Source organism: Papio anubis, chromosome 1 (genome assembly GCF_008728515.1).
Source record: "Papio anubis isolate 15944 chromosome 1, Panubis1.0, whole genome shotgun sequence".
NCBI classification, from domain to species: Eukaryota; Metazoa; Chordata; class Mammalia; order Primates; family Cercopithecidae; genus Papio; species Papio anubis.
Genome location: NC_044976.1, coordinates 47,165,956 through 47,186,152, shown reverse-complemented (window position 1 = coordinate 47,186,152; position 20,197 = coordinate 47,165,956). Strand labels below are relative to the sequence as shown.

At 45.1% G+C, this 20,197-nt stretch overlaps 1 protein-coding gene across 8 annotated transcripts in view; it reads left to right on the top strand.

The window, feature by feature from the left end:
* The window catches only part of AGBL4 (ATP/GTP binding protein like 4), a 1,449,848-nt gene that overhangs the window by 1,295,520 nt on the left and 134,131 nt on the right, over window positions 1–20,197 (top strand). For all 8 annotated transcript variants that reach the window (XM_017955920.3, XM_017956149.3, XM_017956028.3 and 5 more), the window contains one exon: window positions 10,708–10,797. In XM_017955920.3, the coding sequence (XP_017811409.1) occupies window positions 10,708–10,797 (90 nt within the window). The remainder of the gene's footprint in view (window positions 1–10,707; window positions 10,798–20,197) is intronic.

Below are 20,197 nucleotides of genomic sequence, written 5' to 3'. Positions count from 1 at the left end.
CTCAGCCCAGAACAATTCAGCTTCTCTGGTTGCTCTGAAGATGTCATGTTGAGAGAGAGAAAAAAATTACACTCTTTAATAGAAATACTTTCCCTTCATTAAGTGAAATCTCCAAAGCCCAGTAGCATTTTCGGTGCTTATATAAAAATGCCAGTGGGGATTTGAGATTGAAAGTGGTATTTTTATACAACTCAATGAAGATCTCAATAGGAAAGAAAGAACACTCTTCAAATCTGAATTCCTCCAGCATTGGGCAAGACAGATCTTCACTCAGGGTCAGGATCGCATTACTCCCAGGCCTACAAGGAAACTTTTCCTGAAGCACTTGGAGTGCTCATATATATCGGTTCTCTGCTTGGGGAAATTGTATTAATAATGTCTTTCCAAGGCTACAAACCATTTAACTTGAATTTCCGTTTGCACCTCAACTCTAATAACTTTGTACAAAACTTCAGGTATTTGTAGGAGTTTGAGTCAGACGCAGATGTGTGCAGGTGCCTGCACATGAGTACACACAGAATAACATATCTGTAGTGTAGCTGGGGAATCAAATTTCCCCTTGGGAGTGTCAAAAGACAGACTAGTCTCCTGAGATACAGAAGGTTCCAATTCCAGCTCAGAGTCTTGCTAGCCTGGCAGCCCCAGGGCAACGTGCTGAGCCTCACAATACAATTCTCACAGGGCCTGGTGAGACTTGGATCCCGACGTATGTAAAGTGCCTGGTGTACAGTAACTGCTCAAAACGGTTCCTCTTCAGCCACCTCTTACCTGACTGTTGTACTGTAACCCATTGGAATCATCATCAATTTCATAACAATTATTCTTAGTTATTAATACATAACAACCTCCTCCGCTCCCAAATTTAGTGGCTTAAAATGACAATTGTCTTGTATTTCCAGAGAATCTGCAATCTGTCCACCCATTTCTACTCTATGATGACTGGGCCTTCAGCTGGCATGACTCCAACAGCTCATTTTAAGGGTGGAAAACAGATTGAGAGAGGGCACAGGAAAGGGGCCCACAGGAACTGCATAGCAAGTTAAGGACCAGATCTTTTCTGAACACCTCCACTGTGCCAGGTCCTGGGAGGGGAAACACAGCTGTAAGGCTTTGAGTTGGTGAGACCCCTCAGGTGACAATAAAACCATTGGAAGGGTTGAATTTATGTTCCTCGACAAGTGGTTGTGTTGGCTCCCTGGGTGACATCAGGCTTCGGAGTCTGGTGAATCCGGCCTTTACCGACTTTTATCTTGGCTCCCTCATCCATGAGACAGGGATTCTCATGTCTCTTGCAGGGCCGATGAAGGCCATGCCTAGCAGCTAGCTGATGCTCAACCAATGGCGTCTACTAAAAGAAGGATTCATTCCCTCTCTGCCTCTTAGCATCCCAGTGGCTGCCCAATGCGCCTGCATTGCCAGGATAGCAGGAGAGGGCTCTTATTGTGACTAGCAGGCAGGCTGAACTCTCGCCTTTCCTGTGGAAAAATCCATTACGAAGAAGTCATTTGTCAAAGCCAACTGTTTAGCTACTTTAATTTACATATTTATCAAGTTTGATTAGAATGTATTGTCTTAGACTTTCATCCCAGCTTTCACCTCTCCATGCCCTCCTTTCCTAGGGAAACTGTTTTTGTTGTCCTTGTTGCAAAAGGGTACTTCGTAATTCAATTTGCATTTGCTAATAAGCCTGAAACTAAACCTGGTGAGGAATTTCTGGAGTCTGCCAATGGTGGATTCAAAAGTCAGAGCACACCCTGGGGAAAGCCTGGGCACTCAATTCTAGCTGGATATACTCATTCAACCAAAGGACAACAAATACTATTTCACAAGTGTTTACTGAGAACATCATGTGTGCCAGGCACTGAGAATACAAATTGTGAAAGAGGCAAAGTTGTGGCTTTCCTGTTGCTTACTGTCTAGTGACCTCACTTTCTGCATCTGTAAGATCAGGCATTTGGACCAAGTCACCTCTCAGTGTCTGTAAGTGCCCTTTTGAACACTTACTATGCATCAGGCCATGTACATAGACCTGAAGCATTGTCTCATTTAATTCTTACAAGATCCTTATGAGTTTGATATATTATTATCCTCATTTTGCAGATGAGGAAATGAAAGACCCCAGAACTCAAAGTCACATAAGTACCTGTGGCAGGACTTGGATTTAATGCTTCTTCTGTCTGATTCTAGAATTCAAATTTATAACCACAAGTCCTGATATTTCCCCTCCACTGGCCAGTTTCTCCTCCTACAGAATAAAGTATTCTTGTAGGAGAGCAGTTGAGCTCCTGGATGGCAGGGACAGTGTCTGATTTCTCAGGGACCAGCCCAAAGTTTGGCATGTGGTCAGTGTAAGAAAATATGAACTGAATTTAACAAAAAAGAAAGTCCATTATCCTCAGCCTTCTTGTCTGAAACCTCAGATCTTGAGCCTCTGCTCTGTTCTCAGCAACCTTGGCTGGCATAACAGATGCTGTGTGCACTGCTCACATCTTCAGGACTGAGTCCTCAGTTCCCAGGAGCATTGGTAGCTGAGAGCTGAGTTCCTCCCTGGGACTTGCACTCCGCCTTGACTGGGGTTACACCTTCCCTGCAGGCAGGCCATATCCAGTATCCTTTTGATTCAGGACACAGAGCCATCCCCCTTGCCTCCTCAAACAATCAGGCAGGGCTCTCCTGGCCCAGAGCTCCTCATGGAATTGTTGAAAGGCCCTGCTGAGACTGTCCCCACTCTGTTTCATTTGTACCTCTCACAAGCCTTTTCAAGAACAATCCCAGTAAATCTCCTGTAAGGGAATCTCAGAGCCTCTGAGTCTATTTCCCAGGAACCTTAACGTCAGCAGGTATTCTGAGCAGGTGGCTCTGGCTCTGCCTTTCTGGAGTTGTTTGTAGGGTGCTGGGATCAAGATAGACAGGGGCAGGGAGCCTGTCTGAGGAAGGAGCCTGCCCCTACGTACCTATCCTGCTATCAGCCTGCCCTGGAAGGCTACCTACCTGCTCCCAGGCCTAGGTGCCAGCCCTATGGCGAGGAAGGGGGCTTTAGAAACTGCTGGAGCCCACAGAGCAGCTTGTCTGGGGAGAAAAACTCTGCTGCTCCTGTGACCATCAAGGTGACAATGCCTTAGTTGGCCCAAGCCGCCTGTATCTCAGATCTGTATCTCATCACTTTTCAGCTTTTCTTCACTTCTTTGGCAGGAATCCACTGGCTACTTTCCAGGTGCCAGCCTGCATGGACATTGCCCCAGGCAGCCCAGTGTAGTGAGAGGAGGCTGCTACCTGCCTGGACTACTCTCTAGCTGTGTGGCCAGGGGCAAGTCCCTCGTTCTTTCTGGTCCTCTGCCCTTCTTCTTCACAGTAAGGATGTTTTACTTGGTGATCTCACAGGCTGTGCAGTTCTGATGGCCTCTGTGAGTCTCCTGTAAGTCAGAGGCATCCTTACTGCTTTGTAAAGACAAAAGAGGTTGGGCGCGGTGTCTCACGCCTGTAATCCCAGCACTCTGGGAGGCCGAGGCGGGCGGATCATGAAGTCAGGAGATGGAGACCATCCTGGCTAACACAGTGAAACACCGTCTCTACTAAAAAGTACAAAAAGTTAGCCGGGCGTAGTGGTGGGCGCCCGTAGTCCCAGCTACTCTGGAGACTGAGGCAGGAGAATGGCATGAACCTGGGAGGCAGAGCTTGCAGTGAGCTGAGATCACGCCACTGCACTCCAGCCTGGAGACTCCGTCTCAAAAAAAAAAAGAAGAAGACAAAAGAGCAGTTTAATATGTCCAAGACATATTAAGACATCCATTTGTGAAGACGTGGAGGTACACCAGAAAGGCTTCTGTCCCTGATGCCTGACATTCCAGAATCTATGCTTCATTTCTTTTCAGGAGTATTTCTTTGTCATGTACATACTCTTTTCAAAGGTAATTCCTGTTCTTTTCTTCCAGCTCATCAAGGGCAGAACATTTGATCCCTAACCCTAAAGCATAATGAGTCTTCTACTTAGATATGAGATTTTAGGCCATGGGAGATCTGAGCCTAGGAGAGGGAATGGGGGTGTGGAGGATGCTAAGGAGTCGGGAACTGAAAATAAACTTTGCCAACACTACTATTTTCTCAGGATGGCCCAGAGGCTCAGAAGTGCAGAGCAGATGCTGGGCATCGGGCAGAAGAGATCTGAGTTGTGGCTTTTGATCCTGCCTGACCAAGGCAGCAAATGACTTATGATGAGATGAGGGGTCCAGACAGTGAACTGTGAGTTCACAGGAGGGTGAGGACACAGTGGTCTGGAAATATCTGGAGAGGCTTTTGGGAGGAGTTAGGGAAATATATATAAAGTCTGGGAAACTGAAGGTTTGCTTGGAGAGTTAATGACAAGGCCAGTTTGAATCAAGTATAATATTCTTGTAGGAGAGCGGTTCTTGACTGGGGGCTACTTTGCCTCTGAGGAGACATGGGACACTTGGTAACGTCTGAAGATGTTTTTCATTGTCATAACTGGAGGGAGAGGTGTTACTGGCATGTAGAGGGTAGAGGAAAGGGATGCTGCTGGGCATCCTACAATGCACAGCTCAGCACCCCCACAACCAAGAGCTCTCCAGCTCAACATACCTGTAGGGCTTATGCCAAGGAACCCCATTCCATGGCTTGTCACTCAATAAATGACACCTGCTATTATCGGTGAAGCCATGGGCAGGGATATAAAGTTTCTTGCTTATTGTTTGTCTTCTGAGCTAGAGATTATTATTCTCGTTTTATAAGTGAGGAAACTGAGGCTCAAGGTGGATAAATAATGGGCCCAAGGTCTCACAGTCAATACTCTATGGAACCTGGTTATGAGACCCAGTCCATCTACCCAGGGAAGTCAGCTGATTTTTCATTTGACTCCCTCAGGGTACAGAAGAAACACAGGGAACACATCCTCCCCAGTGTCCCTCATCTAGCCCTTTCCTCTTGTTGGATCCCCCATCAGTCAGTGAGGCAGAGCTAACCCTGAATGTCTGGAATTTCATCAAGTCACATCTCTACCCAAATGCATTTAGTACTTCTCCACTGCTTCCAGGAAGGCTCTATTGATGTCTCCTAAACCTATATATTCTCATAAAATTATAGTCAATAAATTTCTGTACTATGGCCATGTTCTTACTATAATTCACAGCATCCATTCCCTCTTTATTGTCTATCTCAGCAACAGAGTGATATCCTCACATTGCCAATAAAATCAGATAAAACACAGCAACATTAACACCAAGGTTGGCCCAGTCCAAGTCCTGGATGAACATTAGTTTCCTCCTTTCCTTCTTAGAGGAGTGCATCTGAACCAAGTCTTCAAGGCTGAGTAGGAGTAAGCCAGACGGCCAAGATGGGGGCTGGCATCCTAGGAAGAGAAAAGAACATGTGCCCAGTGTGGAGGTGTGGGAGAACATGTCGTGTCTTGGGAACCAAGGAGTGTTAGCTGAGGCTGGGGCCTGTGGAAGGGGCTGGAGAGATAAGCAGCCACCAGCTACCAGAGACAGGGATGGTCTAGGCTGAGGGGGCTGCACTTGCTCTGCAGACAATAGAGAGCTGCTGAAGGGTTTTACGCAGAGGAAGTGGTATGCTGCTATTTGCATTTTAGAAAGACCATTTTGGTGTCCAGGCAGACGGTGGACTGGAAAGGGTGGTGCTGGCACAGGGAGACCAGTGCCAGGGCTGTTCCAGTCCTGAGCAAGCCCTCCGAGTAATACCAGCCAACTGTGCCGTTGTTGCCACTGCGATGTCTTGTTTCTCCAGCTTAAGAGTACTATGAACCTTGTTTGGGCCCTGGAGTATTGGAGAAAAGACTGAAACTTGTCTGTTTAGAAACCCATAGTAGGGCATTTTCTTAACTTTATCATGCCTTCAGGAATCAAGTCAAGGAAATGAAAAAGACTCAGGTGTCAACAACAACAACAACAAATCCTTCACCCATTGTAGCATTCTGCATTCCCCTCCCAGTAGCATTTCCTTCTTCCTTCACATTAACATCTTAATCCCCATGACAAGTCATTGTCTGGAGGGATGTGGAAACAAAACTGACAATATGAACTTCTGGGAGATTTTTGTCCTCAGAGACCCATCTAGGGCTCTTTGGGGCCTCTTGGCATCTACCTCTACCAGCCACAGATCCATAGTAACTGGCCAAATAGATTGAGATTCTCCACATCTTGGCACCAAGATTATGGCTTTGGTCTTCACTGAAAATCAGCATCAATAGATAAGATGCAAAGTTACTTAAGTTCTACATAGCAACTAGGATAAATATAGTTATCTTCAGGGAGATGTCTATTATCTATTGCTGCCTAACAAGTTACTCTAGAATTGAGCATCTTGAGACAGCAAATATTTATTATGTCTCCATTTCTGTGGGTTAGGAATGTGGAAACAGCTTAGCTGGGTGGTTCTGGCATAGGTCTTTTGTGAAGTTGCAGTAGGCTGTCAGCCAGTACTATAGTCATCTGACACTGCGGGATCCTCTTCCAAATGCACTCACATGGCTTTGGCAGACCACAGGTCCTCTTGGCTGCTATCTGGGTACTTTAGTACCTCACCATGTGGGCTTCTCCATAGGCTATCTGAGTGCCTTTATGACATGGCAGTTGGCTTCCCCAAGGGTGAGCCATTCCAGAAAGAGATATCACACCCAAGATGGAAGCCACAGTCTTTTTATACCTTAATCTCAGAAGTGGCACGCCATCACTTCTATCATATTTCATTTGTTAGAAGGAAGTCTCTAAATCCAGCCCACACTGAAGGAGAGAGGAGTACATCTCCACTTCTTGAAAGGAGGAAATGAACAAAGAATTTGTGGATGTATTTTTAAAAACCCTATAGGGTGGTTTTAATCTCCAAAAGTCAATATGACACAATAGTTAAGAGCACAAATTTGAGAATCATAAAGACCTACATGTAATTCTGGCTCCCACATTTGCTACTTATGCAAGTTTAGGCAAGTCATTTAACCTTTCTGTATCTCAATTTTCTAATCTATAAGAGTCTAGTCTAAGAATAGCAGATGTTTCATTGGGTTGCTTTGAGAATTAAATAAGATCATGCATGTAAATTGCCTGGCAAAGAATAAGTACTACATAAATATTACTTAATTGCTATTTCAATGGGATGATATTGTCCTCCTTTCTAGAAGACAGTATAATATAGAGGTTAAGAACACAGTTTCTGGAGTCAGGCTATCTGGTTTGGGACTTTGGCTCTGCCACATTAGCTGTAAGAACTAGGGCAAGTCACTTAACTCTCTTGCCCTTGGTTTTCTGTAAAATGAAAATAATAATAGCTAGTGCCTGGCCATCTAATAGGTATTCAATAAATATGTGATGATTAAGGAAATAGCAGATGATAGAGTGTTGTAATGACAAAGGAGTGTCTGTATATGTGTGTGTGCACATGCATGTTAAGGATGCCATACAAAGCACATGTTACTTCAAACACCTGCTGTTTAACTGGGGAGCCAAGGGGAGCTGCCCCAGTGTTTTTTGAGTGTGCCTTTGTACCCTTGAGCATGTTAGCCTACATGAGCTCTTTAGCTGTTCCATCTCTTATGAGTTGTTCTTGGTATCATTGTTTGCATTCTGTTCCACCCTGGCTTTGTTCAAGCATACTTTCTTCTTCATCTGTGCCGCCTCCACCAAGAATACGTTTAATTGGCTTTGCACAGAGTCTGGAGATTTGGTGACAGGAAGGGGTGGGGTAGTCATCACCTCAGAGCTGCTACATTACCTTAAATTGATTTTGCAAATGAAAGCTAAAAGCTAAGCAAAGGCGACCCATCCATTTTGCCTGAAGATGATTATAATGCTCTTTTACGGCCTTCTAAATGACAAAGCAATTTGTTACCTGCCTACATCAACATTTGCTTATATTAGCACCCGAGATGCTTGATTTTTATTAGCCCCATGTTATCATTTTATGAAGACGCAAGGGCTCAGTAAAATTAGTGTGCAAATAGAATGCCCATTTTGCATTTCCCTGTGGTCAGCAGAAATGTTGAATGCAATTGACTTGATACTGGGTCAGGGGAGACATCCATAAAGTTAGCCTTCACCAAGGGCCTCCCTAGTGCCATTTATCATTTCTGGACTGCTGGGATAGATGGGGTCAGTGTTAGACAGTGTTTTTTAAAAGGGCTTGGTGATTTTTTTTTAAGTGAAAGAGCGATATAAATACTAAGACAGCAGCTCAATTTCCATCATAATAAGATAAAATCAAGCTCTCTTGTGTAAATTGTAGATGGAAATGCAGTAGAAGGGGGATCTTATATTGTTATTAGTGGATCCAGAATGAAACAGGGTAGTGAAAGGGCCAGTGGCTGGGTGCTGGGACTTAACTCTACCACTGCTAGCTGAATGACCTTCAGCATGTCCCTTCCTTCTGTGAGCCTCATTTCCTCACCCATAAAATAGAATTAATACTGTCCACCTCACGGAGGCATGATAAAGATTAAATAACATAATATGAGCCTATATTTCTTTATAAACCATCATCTACACAAGTATTTTTGTTTATTAATTCAATAGTCAGTCCTTGAGCACCTACTCCCTGCAGGGTCCTGGGAAAGACATTAGCCATACACCCATGGAAGTCGCAGTTTTTTCCTTGAGGAGCTTATATTCAGTCCAGGGAATGTTTAGGTGTCGAATTCCTCTTTAAATAATAAACTTCTTCAGGGCAGGTGAGCCTTCTCTCTCTCCCTTTGTTCCTAAAGGTGCCTAGCACAGAGCTGAGCAGAGTGAGTTCTCAAGACTATATTTTGGTTCCATGATATTTCTTGCTGCATTTCAGGGGAAGCAGTGACTCCACCCATACTGATCATCCCAATGGACAAGCAAGTCCCAAGCCTTTAGAATCAGATTTAATAGGGTTAATATTTTTAGTTTCATCTCTGACATTGGTTCATTGACTGTTGGGATAAAGAACCATGTTCAAAATAGCATGTCTCCAGCATTTCAGAAGGAGAAAGCCTATTAATTATTTCTATTCTCTCCCTCCAGATTGTCCTCAAACATTGATAAAATCCTTCAGTTCAACCTCTCTCAATGTTCCTTTCTAAGTTTCCTTCAGGTAATTGTTGTGTTCTGTATCAATCAGCCCTTCTTCCGCCCACTGCTGAGTATCCTTCCCTAGACGTTTCTTACTGGGAATGCCACCCTTGGCTGTTGCTTTTGTCTGATGATATCTTTGCACAATAGTTCAACTTTATTATACAAATTAGACTTCTGTAGAGACAGAAAGAGCTTGAGTTCTGATTTGGAGCCACATTTTCCTACTTTTCTGCATGTCTAATAATTTTTTATTGGATGCTGGATATTGCAAATTACACATTGCTTTAACTGTCTGGATTTTGTTGTCTTCCTTGAAAGAGAGTTGGACTTTGAACAGCAAGAATTTAAGTTTCTTTTGTTCAGTTTGATCCTTCCGAGACTTGTTTTAAAGCTTTGTGAATGTGGTGGTCTAGAGTAGTTTATCCCTACCACTAAGACATTGCCTATCTGAATTCTCATTCTCCTTAAATGATCAGTGAGGACTTCCTCTTTAGCTGTGGGAATTCAAACGATTCTTAGCCCTGTGTGACCCCTAAGGACTGTGCAGTTCACAGCTCCCTGGTAATTTTTTCCTGACATCGTGGAGAGTCACCCTGTGTATGCACATCTTAGAATCCAACAAAGAATCAAGAGGACTCCTGTACAAATTTCTGGAACTCTTTTCCTGCAGAGCTTCCTCATCTCTGGTGCTCCCAGAGTTTCCCAGCTACTACCTGTTGAACTTGAATCTCAGTGAGGCTTCTATGCTTTGCTCAGGAATAGCTCCCTGTTCTTTAGTCTAGAAGGGATCATCAGGCAAAAAGTCAGGGCAATTGTAGGGCATATCTCATTTATTTTCCTTCTCTCATTGATTATCTTGCATTGGCCTTGTTCAATGTCTGAAAATACTTGTGATGAATATTTTGTCCAATTTTCTAGTTGTTTAAGATAAAAGGGAAATGAAGGCCAAACAAGGGATTGGGCTCTAATCTCAGCTCCTACCGCCACTTTTCAGCTGTGTGACCTTGAATAAGTTATATAACCTCCATGAGCCTCAGTTTCTGCCTCTATTAAAAAAACACATTAACAGCGTGTTCCTGTAAGGATTATATATGTATATAATGTGCCAACACAAAAGGAGCTAATTAAATGGCAGATGCTACTATTACTAATATATAAATAGCCACCTTCTCTACTCCATCATTTGCTGAATGTTTACTGTGTACTATGCAATGTGTAAGCCTGTTTAATCATCACAACAACCCTATTAAAATCCTTGTTTATAATCTATAAACAAGGATATATTGTCATCCTTGTTTGTAGATTAGAAAATGGAAACTTAGAAAGGATACACAAGTTGCCTAAGGTCACAGTCAATGGATTTGGGATTCAACTTCACTCATGTGGCTTCCTTGGATGATCGTAAATAGTACATATTAATATAATATGATCAGTTGCACCAAAGAAAGGGAATGCAGTCTTTTAATATTGGGTAGGGACATAATTAAATTAGTCAGCAATGGCTGGACTTAATGATTCTAACCCAATGATTTAAGAGATAAATGTTAAGCATCCAGCCCATTCCCTCTGGGGTTCCCTGCCACACACCAACCACTAGACTCAGCTTTCCTTGCCCTCATTAGCAACCATCTTTCATTTTATCTTACAGACAATCTCCGGGAAGGGGCAGAGCAGAAGGTGGTATTCATCACAGGTCGAGTCCACCCAGGGGAAACACCCTCATCATTCGTGTGCCAAGGTGAGTGGCAGGATCTCATAGGTGTCCTATGCCTATACCCACATCCAACTGGGACACTGTGATGATCTCTGGGACAGTGTGACCACATGCAGAACCATTTTATGATTAAATGGAAATTTAATGCATTTCTTTAAAGAGGTTGTACCTGATTTCCATTAGGTTGTATTTCAATAAATGTTTATTGACTAGATGTATGTATGAATTAATTAATTAATTAATGGATAGATGGATGGATGGATAAATGAACAGGGAGGGCTGAATGAAGTTATCTTGTGAAGTTATCTTATATGTGCTGTGGTGAGGAAGAGCCATACAGAATCATCTACACTCCCTAGCTTTACTTGTCTCCAGTGGTTTACAACAGCAAGAAATCTGGCCCTAGATCAATGTGTATGTTGGCAGAAGGGCTGTGAAATGGGAGGTAATGACTGAGAACTATCTCTTCACTCATTCATTCAATCATTCACTTAAACAACTTTTGAAATACCTGCCAAGAGTAAGCACACTTGGCATCAGACAACCAGAGGCAAGTAAGTCATAGTTTTTATTCTCAAGTGTTCCTCTTTATAATTGCACTCTTATTATTAAATATTTCATTCATACTATATTTAATTAGTCAGCTATAGTCAGCAAAATATATGTATATTGTTGGGCAAGCTGAAGTTTAGAGAAGTTAAGTAATTTATCTCATTTTAATCTCAAAGTGACCATGAGGTCAAAGAGATATGAAACGCCTGTGGAGGTTCTATAACTCAAGGGAGGTGGCACACTGCAGTGGAAGCCTCTGAGGATTTGAAATCAGGCAATCTTGAGGTCAGGTATTGGCTGTGCCACTTTCCAGCACCGTGACTTCAGTTTCCTCAAATGTAAAACAATACTACCCAGGCAGGTTGTTATGAAGCTGGCATGAGATGAACGTAAACAGCATACCCAGTCCTGTGCCTGGCACACAGCAGGCACTCAGCAGATGTTACCTCCTTCCCTGTGGGAATCTGAGAAGATGAAGCAGGTAATCTGCTTAGTAAACTATCAAGCACTGTGCAAATAAATATGGGCTTTATTTTCCCAGTTTGTATTCTTACAATGCTTTAGTTAGGCACGATTGCCTTCCTATTTTTTTCAGATGAGGAAACGGAGTTTCAGGGAGGCAGTGAATTGCCCAAAGCCAAGCAGCTTGTAAGATGCATGGCTGAGGCTCCAGTCGCTACAGCCGACTCCTTAGCATTCTCACTTTGGCCTTCCTCCTCCCCAGCATTGTCCTTGCAGTAACCCTTGAGGTCCCTCCTGGGTTTACCAACCCCTTTACTTGCAGCCATCTGTCAGTTACTAAACTTGGCAGCAGATCTCTTCCCCCAGCTGATTGGATGTAACTGCTTTGTCCTTGTTTGTAAAAAGACAGTAGACTTACCATCAATATGTTCATCTCTAGGAGCCCAGACCCCGTGCTCACCTCTCCTGTGGGCAGTAGACAGAGAGCAGGGTCGCCATCCCATTTCACAGATAAGGACTGAGGCACGGAGGAATTGAATGGATCTCAGGTGCTCTCTGATGACCCTGTTTACTAAAAGGGAATCTTTGGGTGGTGCTGAGTTAATACACTCAATGGCGTTCTGTAGGTTTTCAATAAATGTCTATTCCTTGACAGAGTCTTTCAATGCCTGCCTGCTGGCTTCTCAAAATAAACTCCAACTCCCTCGCATGATATTCCCAGCCCTCTGACATCTGGCTCTCACCTGGTTCTCTGGCCTCAGCCTCAAACACTCAGCTCCACACAGCTGAAACCTTGAGTGAGCAGTCTTCTCTTGACCAGTGCACCTTTACACCTGCTGCTCCCTCTGCCTAGCAGGCCCTACACCTGCTCCTTGCCACCTGGCAAGCCCCGTCCATCTCACAGGGTTCATTTTAAGTGCCCCCACTGTGGACTCCCCTGGTCCACTCCCTCTTGCCACCTGCGTTGTGCCTGCATTGTGGATCTAAAGATGGCCATCATCTTTATTGATAATGGTCATCTCTATTGCCCTGATTTGTTATCGTATACTTGACTTATATTTGTTTTTCCCCCTTTAAACCACAAGCTGTATAAGGTCTAGGACTGGTCTCCAACTGTCATTTTCCACATCTGTCAAATGAGGTTATCTTATTCATCTTATGGGGCTGTTGTGAGGAACAAATGCTGTGTTGAACTCACAAAGAGCAGCCTCAAGGTTACACAGTCATTAAATAGAGAAGTGGGGCTTTTAACCTAGGCCTAGCTAACTCCCAAGGGTGTACATGCTCCCTTGTCCCACTCAGGGATGGGAACTACTAGAAGGTGAAGTCTTGTACCTGAAAAAACTCAGAGTTCTGACCACCCCACAACAATTGATGTGCATTTTACAGATCGGGATATGGAGCCTCAGGGAAGTACAATGGCTTACCCAAAGTCACATGACTAATTCACCATAAGTGTGGTTCTGGAGTCCATCTCCCCAGTCCTGTTTCTCATCTTTCCCTGCCTCTGTATCTGCCCCATGAGACACACAATTCATACTTCCTTGAGGCAATGTAAGAGGCATCATTACCCCACTTTACTAATGCAGGACTGAGGCATGGTCTTTCCTGAGGGTGTCTCAGCTACATGTAGACAGCCCGATCACAGCCCCACAGGGCACAGCTGGGGGTTTCTTCCTCAGTCATAGCCCTAAACTTGTCACATCCCTCAGCCCCCATCAGCCCACCTTCTTCTGGGGATAGCAGGCAGGTCCAAGGTGTGGACAGATGCTGAGATACCTTCAGTTCTGTTAACTCTTCCACATTAACTGGCTCAGTGACCTTGAGCAGGGAACAGGCATGTGAGGCCAGTTGTGACAATCTGGCTGGGACCACAATTCTTGCCGCCGAGCTGCTGATGCATGTGCTGCTGGGAGTAGAGTGAAGTCCTGTCGCCACATAGCTCTAGAAGGGGTGGCAGTAAGGGTGGCAGGGCTCGGATTCCTCAAGACTCTGCTTGTTGGTGGGATGCTTACTCTGCTACCCCAAATGCTGCTCATGACCTCTGTGAGGCCAAACTATCCTGTCCTCCAGTGACCATGGGAGAGGTCAGAGGAGCTCCTGTGTGGCCCTGTGGCCAGTCATGTGAGAGCGCCATCCCTCAAGCTGCTACACTGCTAAGCATGAATCGCAGCTCCTCCCCTTACTACAGTATAACCTTGGGAAAACCAGAAAATCTCCTTATGCCTCAGTTCTTTTATCTCAAAAGGGAAATAATAATAGAAATCCTGCCTCACAGGGTTGTTGTGAAGACTGACACAGTTCATATCCATCGAGCATTTAGGATGGTGTCTGGAATAGAGAAAGCACTAAATAAGTTCCAGTAGTAGGGGAGGAGCTAGCACTAATGGAGCGCGTGGCCGGTGCCAGGGCCTCCGTGAGGCACTTTGTATGTGGTTCCTCTAATCCTTCTCTGAACCAAACCCAGGTGTGGGCCTCCCAGACTGTGGGCCTCAGCTCTTCCTCGTCACCTTCCTGAGAGTGCCACTAGCTGAGCTCTGCTCACCTGGAGGGTCACCTTGCAAGCCAGGAGCTTGGCCTGAACCAGACCTAGACCTTGTTGACCTTGTTTCTGACTCCTGGTCAAGTGTATGCTCTTTCACTGACTCTTCCTGGGACTTTGGGGCCAACTTTCATTGAAAATTTCCATCTGCAGAGTACTTTGTCCTCTCCAGACCCTTTATCGTTGAATTAATGAAACCAGCACTTAGGAAATGCTACTGTGGGGAGCCACGCCACGCTCTGGAGGGCAGCAGGGGAAGTGGGCACAGCTGTGGCTTTGGAGTTTGATGGGCCTGAGTTTGAGCCTACCAATTCCATCTAGCTAGGGGACTTTTCTAAGTCCTTGCCTCTCATAGCCCCTATTTCCTGACCTGCAAAATGGGGACAGCAATGTCTTTCTCAAGGGGCTGCTTGAGAGAGTTTCATGAGATCGTGTAGGTCAATGGTGGGTCAGCACCAGGCACAGATAGGTGCCTGACCAGTACCCACACACCCCTCTTTCCCTTCGCTCTTCCACAGAACTTCCACCAGGTCACTAGGCAGCTCTCAGCTCTTATTCTCAGAACAGTCCAGGGATTCACTGGATGTCACCTGGTAAGTTGGTGGTGGAGTGGGGACTAGATCCAGATCGCCTGCCTCCCAGCCTGAGCCCTGCTGCTACATGCCAAGGTGCCCATCAGGGCCTAGACTATGGAGACAAAGAGCTGGCCCTCTCCCAGGAAGTTCACTCCTCAGGGTTATTTTGTGGGAGTAAGAGGAGGAAGGAGGATTGTGCACACACACACACACACACATGCACACACCATGCTCTCATAACTACCAATATCTCCAGACACCGGGACCAAGCACAGCTTCGTACTTCCTGTAAATGAGGTAGTGACCTTTGCTCCTCCCCCATTCTGCTTTCCTCTCACCTCTCTTCTTCACCTGTTCTTCCTCTTCTCCTCAATATCCCAAACAGCTTCCCACTATAGGTGTGGTGCTAGATCCACTAAGGGTTTGTGACGGGGCCTTTCACTTTTCTAGGCTTCTGTCTCTTCATCTGTGAAATGGGCAGAGTTGGGAGCAGGAGGGTGAGGACTTATACTCTGTGAACTTTAGGGTCATCAGGGGCAGACTCCCTGTGAGTCCATAATTCGAGGCCCTTGGACTCAGCTGAGCGCAGACAGGGGTCCTGTGCCAGGTCAAGGGAGGGCCTAGAGTGGCTGCTGTTGTGCACATCACACACTGGGCCAAGCAGAGACCTCAAACTGTCTTGCTTCAAACCTTGGCTCTTCCCACTACAGTATGCTGCCTCTGAACAGATAACAGAAACAATAAATTTTGCACAGAATTCTCTAGAGAGAAAATCATGCAGGCATATGCAAATTATTCCACAAATCACATGCAAATAGACTCCTTGCTCTTTGCATCTTGTCTTCATGGACAGAGCACTGCTCTGAAGCCGGCAGAACTGGGTCTGAATCCCAACTAGGTTCCTGTGAGGCACTCAGCAAGTGATGCCACACCCTGACTTTCTTTCCCAGTCTGAAATGGAGCCAATAGAATTACAAGTCAGTCCGGCTAATGAATGTACAGTAGTTAGTCATGGGTCGATCTTTATTCACTCGCTTCATACATAGGTCTTGAGTACTTTCCCTGTGCCAGGCACTGAGCTGGGCACTAAAAATACAGTGGCAAAGAAAGGAGACCTGTTTCTGCTGTCTTGGAGCTCATGGCCTGGAGGGAAGACAGACTTAAACCACAGTGTAAATTGAAGTAAGCCTCAGTCCCGAAAGAGAAGTGCAGGAAATGCAACTTTCTTATTTTTCTATAACTGAATTCAGTTTCTATTTTGAGGCCCCTTCCTGCCAGGGGCAGAAACTTAAACTCATTTATGTTCCTCAAGATTGGGTGCTTTCAGCAAAGAGTTCTGATGCTCTCAGGGTAGCAGGCAAATCATCATATCATTGGTGGCACCATCTATCCACACTGTTTGCTTTCCACCCACTGCACCTCATGACTCTCTGGGCCTTGGCTGCTGCAGAGTCCCTGCAGGTCACTACCATGTTCCACCCTGGTTCCTGACAGAAAGCTGCTTTACCTCTGCCAGCTCTCTCTGTTATGCCTGCACCCTCCCTCCACCTCTGTCCTGCCTTCAGGAGGCCCTGCCCTGCAGTATTCCTTGCCTCTAAGCAGCATTCCACGCTGCAGCCAGACGGAGCTCTCCAAAGCCCATATCTGACCCAGGCTGAAAACTTGGCAATAGCTCTATAGTCCCCTTCAGGTTTTTTCAGCTGGAACAGCAAATCCTTGTTCATCTCTCCATTCCCATGCCTACAGCAAGCCAACAAAGAGCAATGATGAAAACAATGCATGTATACATTTACTGTGTACCACTTTGCTTATATCATCTCATGTAAATCCTCACAAGAACCCAGAAGTAATTCTTATTCTCCCCTTTGTAATTGATGAGGAACCTGGGGAACTGGGACGTTAAGGCTACACAGCAAATGAATGGCAGAGAGAGGCGTCAAACTCAGATGATCCAGTTTCAGAGTCTGTGCTTTTGACCATGAAGCCAAAGCCCTGGAATTGAAAAGCTTTTCGTTACCGACAGACCATCTCTTTTCTTACCCCAGCCTGGATACTTTCCCCTGGCAACCCTTTCTTTTTATTTTATTTTTAAATTTTAGATTCAGGGGATACATTAGCAGGCTTGTTACGTGGGTGAATAGTGTGATGCTGAAGTTTGGATTTCTAATGATCCCATCACCCAAGCAGTGAACATAGTACCTGATAGGTAGCTTTTCAGCCCTTGCCTCTTCCCTCCTGCCCCTCTTTATGAATCCCGGGTTTATGGTTCCCTTGGTGTCCATGTGCACCCCACGTGTAGCTCCCACTTATAAGTGAGAACATGCAGTATTTGGTTTTCTGTTTCTGTGTTAATTCACTTAGGATAATGGCCTCCAGCTGCATCCATGTCGCTGAAAAGGACATGATTTTATTCTTTTTATGGCTGCATCCTGGCGCCTCTTTCATCTGGCTCCACTCTACTCATTTTTTAAGTCCCCTTTCCAGGCCCCTGCTGGGTCCCCACAGCTATGTGCTGTTCCCATCAGAGCCTTTACCAGTCAGTGGGGAGTTGCTTCCTTACTGTGCACCCCTCTGAGGCAGGACCATCTTAGGCATCTTGAAATGCCCAGAATTTGGTGTGCCAATGAATGTTTGTAGAATGAAATGAGTGATGATCAGTTCAACTAATCCCACACAGTCAAAGTTGTATGAATTCCTGGAGCAATCCATCAATAGGCATTTGTAAGCACCTACTATGTGCCCAGCCCTAAACCAAACACTCTAGGAGAAAAAATTAACAAAAAATATCAGCCTCAGTTGAGGTTTGGCTAGAGAGGTTCATCCTGGTCTGTGGGAAGTTGGGACAGGGTAGTGATCTCTAACTTCCAGCTTTAATATCAAATCCTCTACCACTTTTCCATCTCTTCTGGCCTCTCTGGCTTCCAACCTTCCTGTCATCCTGCCTTTTCCCCAGCTTCCTGATTAAATCAGCTTGAAGAAGAGGACCTGGCAAACTTGTTTACAGAAGGGGCAAAGGCTGATCTCAAGGAGGTTGATGGCGTCTTCCAGCAGGAGGGAGATTATTCTCCTCACCTGACAGATGATGCTTCTACTTTTGGTGGAGAGGAATAAAATAGATGGAATCATATGATGTCAATGTGGGATGTATCCTTGAGAATTATTTAGTTCTTTCTCCTAATTTTAAAAATAAGCATAGACCCAGAGGCTTTCTACAGGTCATCCAGTAACTGAGCCAAAACTAGAAACCAGGCTCTGTTTTGATTTGTTGGCTTCTGCCATTCAGTATCCTTGTCTCCAAATTTCATTGTTAGTCAACTTCGCAGACTAGGACTCCTACTTCTAAAACTAATCCTGTTTTTAACTACCCATTGCCTTTCAACCTTTGATCTAAGTGAGTTTATGGAAGCATGCCACAATTTTCAGGTACTGTGTTAGGCAGCTAACACAGGATCTCTAACACAGGTACACAACAGTCTTCCACATTAGGTATTATTATCCCTATATCAAGAAGAGAAAACTAGTCAGGGAAAGCTAGTCAGTAACTTCTCTAGCTAACACTCAGTTAAGATTTGAACTCAGGTCCCGAGACTTTCTGCTCCCCTGGTCCCTCTGCTTTCTTGGTCCATCCAGTGCTTTTGGCCCTTGGCCAAGGATGGCATTTTCTCTCCACTCTTACATGCCCTCACAGTCTTCCTCATACTCCTCTCCCACCACAAATAAATAAATAAATAAATAGAAAAGTAAAATAAAAGAAAGATCTCCTTATTTCCTGATGAATGGGAATGATTTTGAATTGTATCTGACCTGAAACCAACAGATGAGTCTAAAACCTCCCCGCTCCTTGCCCCACACCCACCCTAGGAGAGGGAGCTCTGGGCAGCTGCAGCCTCTGGTCTGCCTTTGTTTTCTCTCATTCTTTTATTAGCTGCCTAATTGGCAGCCCAATTAATCTGTTCATCTGTGAAGGAGGATGGATCACAATAAGCTACTCCATTTCCAGAAGCCATTCTCTGAGGCAGTGTGGCCAGGCCCTGAGCGCAGGCTGGCTCCTTGATGGAGGGCCACCCTGGGAGCCGGGGTCAATTAGTGGACAGATTAAGCAATTATTAGCCCCTAACAAGGGCGCCTGGCATCATTACCCTGCCTGTTTACTGGCAAACTGCAGCTTTAATATGAGGACCAACAAATAAATTAGGGCATCTGGTCTACTGCCGCGTTAGCCGAGAAGTAAATGATGTCCAACTGGCTTTCGGCTGCCTATGGATTCTCAACCTTGGCCTAATGAAAAGTCTGAGATGTCCCTCACTGGTCACAGAAGCTCTGGAATGTGCTCTGGAGTGAGTTATCATTCCAAGAGCTGAGTGCCTGCACTGGGCACTTGTTCTTAGTTACCCTGCTGCCTTCCTCCTGCCATCTGTCAAAACCTACCTTTCTGACAGGGCTTAGCTCAAAGGCTTCCTTCTTGATGCCTTTCTTGCTCTCTCCAGCAGGAATGGGGCCCCACGTCTGCATTGTGGGAGGGTTTGTCATTCTCCTATCATTTTCTGGCATTATAGTAATTTCATGGAATGCTAGAGTGCCATTTTGCCCATTTTCTTTTTCAGGTATCTGATGAAAGAGTAGAAACGTGGGGGAGATAAGAGAGTTATTTGTTTTCTCACCCCTCTTCTATGGGTAGATGCAGGCTGTAACCAGAAGGATATCAAGGAGGGAGTGACAGGATCAGATTCACACTTTCAGAAGATCCTTCTGGCTGCTGCGATGAGGGCTCATTTCAGAGGTGGTGGCTGTTATCCAGGCCAGGTGTGATGGTAACCTGGGTTAGAAGACAGGCAGTGGGATGGAGAAGAGGGGAAGATTTGCTCCATTCAAGAAAGGGACATGGGGACTGCCTGGCAGTAGGAAAAATGTCATGGAGACAAATTTCTAAATTTGGTGACTGGAAGGCAGGATGATTTTAGTGCCAGTGAGAAGCCGGGAGGGCAGTCATCCCTGGAATCCTGGAACAGAGGATCTTCAAAATGGGGAAACAAGCACATTTGGGATACATGAAAGAAACCTCCTTCTGCTCATGTGACTTTGGCTGAAATGCTTTTCCTCTCTGCTTCTTGATGTGCCTATCAGCTAAATGAGCATTTAAATCCCTAAGGACCTCGACCCTGTGATTATCACATCTGATGTCAATGTTTAACTAAGTGTGCCTATTAGAAAGCATCTCTTAGTTCACTGTGTAGTGCTGGCCCACCTCTCCCCATCTCTGTCTGACGAAACTCGGTAGGCTCTCAAAGCACAG